Source organism: Neofelis nebulosa, chromosome 9 (assembly GCF_028018385.1).
Source record: "Neofelis nebulosa isolate mNeoNeb1 chromosome 9, mNeoNeb1.pri, whole genome shotgun sequence".
Taxonomy (NCBI): domain Eukaryota; kingdom Metazoa; phylum Chordata; class Mammalia; order Carnivora; family Felidae; genus Neofelis; species Neofelis nebulosa.
This window is the reverse complement of record NC_080790.1, coordinates 114,258,936-114,268,463: the sequence shown is the minus strand read 5'-3', so window position 1 is coordinate 114,268,463 and position 9,528 is coordinate 114,258,936. Positions and strand designations below refer to the sequence as shown.

The 9,528-nt window shown below is 40.7% G+C and overlaps 1 protein-coding gene across 1 annotated transcript; it reads left to right on the top strand.

The window, feature by feature from the left end:
• Positions 1 to 6,887: 6,887 nt before the first annotated feature.
• DEFB127 (defensin beta 127) lies at positions 6,888 to 8,718 on the top strand. Its single transcript, XM_058685200.1, has 2 exons — positions 6,888 to 6,936; positions 8,465 to 8,718. Exons 1-2 carry the CDS (start codon positions 6,888 to 6,890, stop codon positions 8,716 to 8,718), a joined length of 303 nt encoding a protein of 100 aa, XP_058541183.1.
• Positions 8,719 to 9,528: the final 810 nt, after the last annotated feature.

The following is a 9,528-nucleotide window of genomic DNA, read 5'->3' as shown; positions in this document are numbered from 1 at the left end:
GTGATCATTGATATGCAAGAACTTACTACTGCCATCTTACTGATTGCTTTCTGGTTGTTTTGTATTTCCATTGTTCCTTTTTTCCCCCCTCTGTTTCTAACTACTTTTGTAAGTCGCTGATTTGCCCTGGTGGTGTGGTCTGTTCTCCCCCTTCTCCCTCCTTTTTTTTTATCCTTTATGAACCTACTTTAGATGTTTGCTTGGTGGTTTTCTTGAGGCTTCCATAAAACCTCTCATAGATAAAACAGTCCATTTTATGATGGTAGGAACTTAATGTGCATTCACCTATAAAGTCTCCTCCCTTTTTCTCCTCCCCTTTTATATTTTTGATGCCACAATGTACCTTTCATGCTGTGAATTCATTAGCAAATTATAGTAACTATAGTTATTTTTAACACTCTTTTTCTTTAACCTTTATACTTTAGTTAAGTGGTTCATATACCACCCTATTATAAAATTAAGAGTTTTCTATATCTGACTAACATTTTCCAGCTTTAGCAGTGGGCTGAGTACTGTCATATGTTGTCGTGTTGCTGGATTAGCATCTTTTCATTTCAGTTTGGAGAACTCCTATCAGCAGCACTTCTTGCAAGGCAGGTCTGGTGGTGAAGAACTTCCTCACCTTTTGTTTGTCTGGGGAAGTCTTTATTTCCACCTCATATCTGAAGGACAATTTTGCCAGATATTCTTGGCAGGCGATTTTAAACCTTTCACCACTTTGCGTATGTCACTCCACTGTCCCCTTAGGGATTCTGCTGAGAAATCTGCTGACAGCCTAATGGGGTTTCCTTTGTGGGTTACACTCTTCACTTACTGGATGCCTTTTGGGATTTTCTTTGTATCTTTGATTTTGAATAGTTTTATTATATTATGTTTTGGAGGTCTTTTGGCCTTGAGATAATAGGGCAATCTATTTATTAGCTTTGTGAATTTGGATGTCTAAGTCTTTCCCCAGGTTGGGCAGTTTTCAACTACTATTTCTTTAAATAAGATTTCTGTCCCCTTCTCCCTCTCTTCTCTCTCTAGATTCCTGATTATTCCAACATTTCCCCTTTGATTCAGTCCCATAGAATGTGCAAGCCTTCTTCACTTTATTCTTTATTCTTTGTTCTCTTCTGTGTTCAAAATTCCTATCCCCTAAGTCACTTGTAATATCTTCCATCTGCTCTCTTCTCAAAAAGATGTTCTCTGTTATATTCTTCACTTAATTCATTGAATTCTTTAGCTCCAGAATTTCTATTTGGGTCTTTTTTAGGGTCTACCTCTTTGACAAAGAGTTCATCTTGTTCCTGTATTTTTTTCCCCTGAGATCATTGAACTGTCTTACTAAGTTTTCTTTAGCTCATTAAGTGTCTTCAAAACAGCTATTTTGAATTCTTTATCAACTCAATTGCAGTATTCTCTAACTTTGGACTCAGCTGTTGGAGAATTATGGATATCTTATGGTGATGGCCTATTTGATTCTTCACGTTCCTACATTTTTGCACCGTTGCTTTCACATGTGAAGCAGCAGAAACCCCCTTAAATCTCTACTGGTTGTCTTCCCATGTGGGATTCCTCCTTGGTGTCAGTTTACCTGGTGTTTCCTAGGTTGTGTACGGGTAGACCAGCACCACTCTTCTTGTTCCATCTTGTGACAGGATTTTTAAGCTTTTATTGTTTTCTCTTGTTATAACTCACCAGTGTAGCTGCTGGAAACCTCCCTTTAGATTCCAGAAGGTGGCACTGCTGCTCCAGTTTGTGGCTTCTCCTTGCCCAAAGACCTGGGTAGGAACTGCTGTGGCTCCCATGAGCCACACAAAGATCTGGCTGTGGGGGGTCGGAAGGGGGGTTGTGGGCTTAGCACTGGGTGCACACGGGTGTGGGCGGACCAGGAGAGTCTCCAGTGGGATACTCCCAGAGGTTTGTAGGCAGACTTCCCAGCAGAAGCTGCTTTCTCTATAGCGTTTTAATATTCTTATCTGCTTTCTTCCGTGTCTCTCCCCACAACCTCACCTCCGGCATGGGGTTCTTTTCTCAGTACTCTGGGTTCTTCTGAAGAGAAACAAGTTTCTCCAGCCACAACCCATACAACTAGGGTAACTGGGCACTAACTCACTGCTTTCCACCCAACGCCCCCAACGCTGGACAGCTTAGCCCTGTGCAGTATCACCCTAGGTGATTCTGGTAAAATTCCCCTCCACTGTGTCCAAACTGATATCCTTCCCACTCTGCTGCTGTGCTAAGCCCAGGCAGTTGTTTAGTGGTTTTTTGTTTGTTTGTTTTGTAATGCAAGTGCCTGACTTAAGCTTTGATTGCTGAGGCATCCACTTCAAAGAGGCAGCCAATTCAACAAAGGCTATCTCTAATAAACACATTGCCAGCCACAGAGCTAGAAAAAGAGCCACCCCCCCCCCCTTCAATGAGTTTCCTTTGTTTCAGAGATTTTGGTTGAATTTGAAAACTAACCAGTTGGGACACTAGTTTTTTCTCTCCCCATGCTTTAAATTCCTGCTCTTATGTTTTAAATTCACCTAGTTAGACCATAATACCCTAGACCCCAATAAAAGCAGAACCCCAGAACCCTGTGCGCACTCTCTTTCTATCCAAGACTTTGTTATGCAGCCTCAGGTGTGCTATGTAATTTCCATGCTCTATAAGTAATGAGACTTTATTTTTTCAAAGTTTCCTGATGGTTATTGCTGAAGGGCACCTTGCAATCATAACCACAAGGGCTCGTCCAACCACAACACCAGTAACTGATAGGCTGAGACTGGCACACAATGCAACACACCTTCAGGTAGGCTGGATTTCTACAAATTCTCTATAGATTGGTTTGCAATTTGTAGACTATCATATAAATGACATTGTTCTTAGCAGTGATTTTTTAAATAGGACACCAAAAGAACAAGGAACAAAAACAAAAATTAACAAGTGGGATTATATCAAACTTAAAAGGTTCTGCACAGCAGAAGAAACTATCAACAAAATGAAAAAGGCAACCTACAGAATGGAAGAAAATATCTGCAAACCATATATCAGAAAAGGGGTTAAGATCCAAAATATATAAATAATGCATACGACTCAATGACAGAAAAACAAACAATCTAATTTTAAAATAGGGAGGGGAATTAAATAGACATTTTTCCAAAGAAGACATCCAAATGGCCAACAGACCCATGAAGATGCTCAAGATTATTAATCATCAGGGAACTACAAATCAAAACCACAATGAGATATAACCTCACACTTGTTGGAAAGGTTGTCATCAGGAAGACAAGAAATAACAAATGTTGACATTAACAACTCAGGCAACAACAGATGTTGGCGAGGATGCGGAGAAAGAGGATCTCTTTTGCACTGCTGGTGGGAATGCAAACTGGTGCAGCCACTCTGGAAAAGAGTACAGAGGTTCCTCAAAAAACTAAAAATAGAACGACCCTACGACCCAGCAATTGCACTACTAGGCATTTATCCAAAGGATACGGGATACAGGTGTGCTGTTTCGAAGGGACACATGCACCCCCATGTTTATAGCAGCACTATCAACAACAGCCAAAGTATGGAAAGAGCCCAAATGTCCATCGATGGGTGAATGGATAAAGAAGATGTGGTAAATAATTTGACAATAAATTATATTCATAAAAAAAGATGTATGGGGCGCCTGGGTGGCGCAGTCGGTTGAGCGTCTGACTTCAGCCAGGTCACGATCTCGCGCTCCGTGAGTTCGAGCCCCGCGTCGGGCTCTGGGCTGATGGCTCGCAGCCTGGAGCCTGTTTCCGATTCTGTGTCTCCCTCTCTCTCTGCCCCTCCCCCGTTCATGCTCTGTCTCTCTCTGTCCCAAAAATAAATTAAAAAACGTTGAAAAAAAAATTAAAAAAAAAAAAAAAAAAGATGTGACACACACACACACACACACACACACACACTATGGAATATTACTCAGCAATCAAAAAAGAATGAAATCTTGCCACTTGCAACAATGTGGATGGAACTAGAGTGTGTATTATGCTAAGCAAAGTAAGTCAATCAGAGAAAGACAAGTATCGTAGGACTTCACTCATATGTGGATTTAAGACACAAAACAGATGAACATAAGAGAAGGGAAGCAAAAATAATATAAAAACGGAGAGGGAGACAAACCATGAGAGACTCTTAAATACAGCGCACCAACTGAGAGTTGCTGGCAGGGTGTTTGGTGGGGGGAAGGGCTAAACAAGTGAGGGGTATTAATTAAGGAGGGCACTTGTTAGTGCCCTGGGCACTGGGTGTTATATGTAAGTGATGAATCACTAAATTCTATTCCTGAACTTATTATTGCACTATATGTTAACTAACTTGGATTTAAATTTTTTAAAAATTAAAAAAAAAAAATCAATGATGTCTTCCAGTCCTTTTGAAAGTCGCTTGTGTTACTGCCAAGTAATCACCTCAGTAACCCTCCCTCCCAAACTCTTATATACCTTCTGATAAATTCCAACGTGCTTAGTACGTGTGGTTTTACTTTGTTGGGAATTAACGAAGAGTTTTGCATCGGGGAGGATGGGTAAGGTGCAAGTAAGAATTAGCAAGTGAAGATAGAGAATTCTGAAAGCCGGTGTATCCTAAGAATGTAAACATCTGGAACCCTCAGAGATTTGAAGAATCCTAGACTTTCAAAAGCCATGCAATTGATGTAAGTCTGAAACAGTTTTATCACATCTTTCCTGTTAATCAGGGACACCCGGTAAGGTGATATCTGGATTAAACAATACAGGTATTTTTGTTCTATTAAGGAAAAAATTATAAATGGTATGCATGTTTTCAGATGTTTTCTTTAGACGGTAGTAATGCCACTGGCTATTTCCTTTCTTGTGTTTGGCGTTTATTTCCTGATTCTTGTTAATAATGCACACGCTATACAAGAAAACTATTTTTCAAGTCTATTTTTAATTGACATAAAAAGAAAAACTTTTTAACTCTTGCAAACAAACACAACCTCCCTGGCTGACCCATTTAAATAATCAAATAATTTACTCTCCTAACTCTTCGACTCGACAGAGCATGATAGGTGAGTTATCCAGAAATATATTACACTCATGTCTTTTTATAAGAAGTACATTAAAATGTTGTACTTTTCCTAAGAAACATCATGTTCTTTTTTCATCCCATCTTGCACATGGGAACAGGTACTTTTTTAGCCCTAGGGGAGTCTTGCGAAAGGAAGACTCTCTATGGAATGAATCTAGAAGATCATGTTCATAGACTCTCTGGCAGCAGGGGACAGAAAAGACACACACACATACGCGCGTGCACACACGCACACGCGGGCACACACACACATGCAAGCAAGCACACACACAGTATTGAAGTGGGAGTATGGAGACACCACTTTTTCTAAGATGCAGTCTTAATGTTACCTGTGGGACAAAAGAATGTGAATTTTCTAATCACGGAATCGGTGAAAAAGACAGTGCAGATTAGATACAGAATGTTCTCTCCATTGCACGAGCAATGTATTTTGTTAACATAAATAAACTCTTCATCTTGAAAACTCAAAAATCAATTTATCAGCCCCACTTTGTTTATATTTCTGTCTCTAACCAGAAGAGAGTCCGTGACCTACTTCAATAGCTCTCTAGCCAATAACTAGGGCTCCTATGTTCTTCTTCTTTTAGTCCTTTAATTCCTTGGACACCACAATCCTACATTAACGCAATTAATGTTGTGTACATTTCTGAATTTAGATAGACCAGTGTTGCCGGTGGCATCACACAAACACATACGTTGATACTACCATAAATTCATGGAGATCACTCTCAATTAGTTCATCTACACTGTCCAGATGCTATCGTATCGAATGCTTACAGCCAGAGCCTGAGTGAGAGACTGTTAAGTTAAGGGATGAGCATAGAGATGGCATAATCTCCAGAAGCTTATTCTGTCGATATCAGTGCCCTGGTTGGGATCTAAAATGAGTTTCCATGATTCAAAATTATTTATTCATTGATCTTAGAGACGAACATGACTAAAAGCAATTCAAAGGAAAGTCTTATCTTTCAAACGAGTTATAACGCAAGAGAAATCAAAGCCTGGGTAACAAAATCGTTCGTATAATTTCCAATACCTGCACTAATAGGAAATGTGTTGCTAAAGTAGCACATCCCCCAGAAGAAGTCTCCCCCAACCTCCTCCAAGAGAGAGCCACTGAGATCCATGGACAAGGGGAATCTTCCCAGAGAACAGAACGGAAAAAATACAAATCGAAGAATTCTCTATGCTGGCAGGAGAGAAACCCTTGCTATTGTCCATCAGGACAATGCTCTATTGCGGTGTTACCTCTGTCTTTTCTCCCCCCTTTGTGCTGTTTCTAGATGAAATTTTATTGTAGTCATCCTATTATTCCTCTATCACTGTATATTGCTTGTCTGTGAGTCATTAAATATATCCAGGATGTGAGGATGAAAGTGGGCTGCCTTTTGGACAGACTGAAGTGACAGACACAACACCCAGAGATGCTACACTTAGCTGAATGCTGCCAATGGAGAATGCTTCATTGTGTGTATTCTTTTATTCATAACTAGACGTGAGCACATGTCTACCTTGGTCTAACAGGGCAGACAGCCCAAGTACAGAAAGCACAGATTATTCTCACCAGTAGTCTACCGCCGACAGAAAGCATCAGATAAGATGGGGTAGAACATGCCGTGTCTCTGAATTCCACGTGGGGGGAAAGTGGGTAACCTCAAATTTCCTGTGCCCGCCCACATGGTACGAAGCCCACAGTTCAGAAGTTTGGGAACACACTTCGTATCATGCCATCCGTTCTAGTCTGGTGCATAAGAATCCAAGTCTCTGAGGAAGGTGACATGGTGTGCAACCCACTGGACAAAGAGCTTTGGCTGCCACCTCCTGTGGCAAGCCTGGCCATGAAGCTCCTCCTGATCATTGCAATTCTGCTGTTCCAGAAGTCCACAGGTAATCCAGAGCTTTCCAGGGGCTCACCCAAATCAACAATGGGATGGAGTATTTCTAAGAACCAAGGGAATTTCATAAGTCATGGCAGGAGAAGAGAGGCCCCCTTGGGATGGCTGAAGTCTACCCAACCTCACCAGAAATTCCCTCTCCCTGATGCCTTCTACCGTGGTACTGTTCTTTTAAAAAAAAAAAAAAGTATTGACAGAGCTGAAAAGAGGCCATAATTTCCTCTGGGAAGGTGTCATTATAGAAAGGAGTGAGACCATATCTAGGAATGCCCCTATTTATTAGGATACAGTTTTTACTCTGCCACCTAGCCATATTTTCTTCCACTCCAATATATATTTTAGTCTACAGTGTGTGGATAGTGGAAGAAGCACAAACTGTGGAGTCAGGTGTGAGAAATATGCCTTCAATATCTACTGGCTGGTCAACTTTGGATAAATGGTAAAGGCTCTCTGAGCTTCAGTTCCCTCATTGTGGAGATAATGACACCTGGATCATAGGGGCTTTATTAAATAACATTTGTAAAACATCCAGCATAAGGCTTGGCCCATACTAAGAACGTAAAAATTCATTTTCTTTCCTCTTTCAAAAGCAGATCTCTTATATTTGGCTCTTACTATAGGATTAGAAGTGGTCCGTCCCCAGCCCCTCAAACTCCTAAGAATCAAAGGAATTCTGGAATCTGGGGTTGGAGGCAGCATCTTTGTTTTCAGTCTTCATCTTCTGGGGTCTATCTCAGGGGATTGTATAAGTCCAGAAGCCAAAATCTGAACATCTTAACTCTGTAGATCACTAAAAGTATTTAGGTTCACTAAAGAAAAGGCTATATATCAAGGTGAGCAAAGTCTGGGACTGAACATTGGAGAAACTCTCGCTCTAGAAGTGGAAGAGGAATGAGGACTCAGAGAGGAGTAAAACAAGTTCAAGATTATTATGATGACATAGAAGTCAAAGGAAGACCTGCACTGGCAAAAATGTGCAATGCTGAGAATCGGGGAGGAGTATTACTGAAGGAAAAGAACACCTGACTGAACAACAAGACAGTCTTTCTTGATCATGGTAGGGAGTATGAACCCAAGAACACAGTCTGACCCAGACATAAATACAGAGTAACAAATACTATTCTCTGGGCATTACAGGTGGGGCAGTGGTAGAGAAGTGGTGCCCTGCGGCACCCAAACAGTGGCAGATGTGCTGAGATTCCTAAATGGAGTAATAGTTCCATACCGTGCAATCAAAGCTTCCGTTCCTTTATTTTCCCAACAAGAGCTGATGCTTTGGGGGGAGTCCATTGGATGTTGGATGGAAGCCCAAAACCCAGGAGGAAATAAATATGAGTGATCAGTTAGACATAAACACTGAGGTTTACCTTCTTGGAGCATCCTCCATAGGATATTATGAGTATATGCCTGCAGGTTTTCCATATACCTAATCCCTACAAACATCCTCTGTCTTCCCCATGACCAAAGTTGCCTTTTAGTCTCAAACACTGATCTTGGCCTATTGTTCTTTATATGCACAGTAACTGAACAACTTAAGAGATGCTGGGGTGAATATATACGAGGATATTGCAGGAAAATATGCAAAATAAGTGAAATACGTGAAGTACTATGTGAGAATGGGAGATACTGTTGCCTCAATATCGTGGCATTGGAAGCACGTAAAAAAATTACAAAGCCACCTCGTCCAAAGCCAAGGACATATGCAGTGACTTTCCCTCAAGATTATGATATAAACATAGAAAATTATTCAAGACCCAAGGCAAACTCTACTTGAATCAAGTACAATTTTCTGTTCCTTTACTTCTCAACCTATTCTAATAAAGTAAGCTGAAGAGGTCCACATCTTCTTCCTTCTGATTCCTTGACACCGCCCCCCCCCCCAGAATGACCTTACAGTAGATTCTAATAAAGCTCATTGCCAGTTTTCTGACTTGTTTGTTCTTTAATCAGAGATCGAACACTCAATACACCAAGTGATGAACTGATAAGGACAACTCAGAACCTCTCCCTTAGAAAGGGGATATAACCAGCACATAAAAAAACTATAGCAAGAAACTCAAGGAAGTTGTCATGGAATTCAGGAGAGGGAAAGGTGAAGCCCAGTATTCAGGGAAAATCGCAAGTGAATTTAAGATTAAAGTGGTGCCTTATAAAATGTATATGATTTCAACCGGTGAGTGTTAGTGAGAAGGCAATTTGCATGAACAGAGCAAAATCAGCAAATGGAAGGAACAGGACGTTTCAGAAGAATATGCACGCACTTTGGTCGATGAATAGGTTCCCAAAGACAAACTATGGGGTAATCTAATTTATTTAGTTCCTATGCAAAAGCGGTGAGCTGTGAAGACAGAGGTGAATAAAACTCCACTACTATGGAGTTCACTATATAAGGTAGAGGCAGAAATAAATACATAAGTCCAAGACGTAACACGAGCCCAGAGCACCTTGCAATGCCAGAAAGCCAGGAAGTGTTTTATTTATTTTTTTTTTTTTAATTTTTTTTTTCCAACGTTTTTTATTTATTTTTGGGACAGAGAGAGACAGAGCATGAACGGGGGAGGGGCAGAGAGAGAGGGAGACACAG

What these genes read in the sequence shown, in the direction of transcription:
- DEFB127 (XM_058685200.1), top strand. Translation starts at nt 6,888, where the DNA reads ATGAAGCTCCTCCTGATCATTGCAATTCTGCTGTTCCAGAAGTCCACA. An exon ending in GCTGTTCCAGAAGTCCACAG is followed by an intron (nt 6,937 to 8,464) that starts GTAATCCAGAGC and finishes TTATATGCACAG; the next exon opens with TAACTGAACAACTTAAGAGA.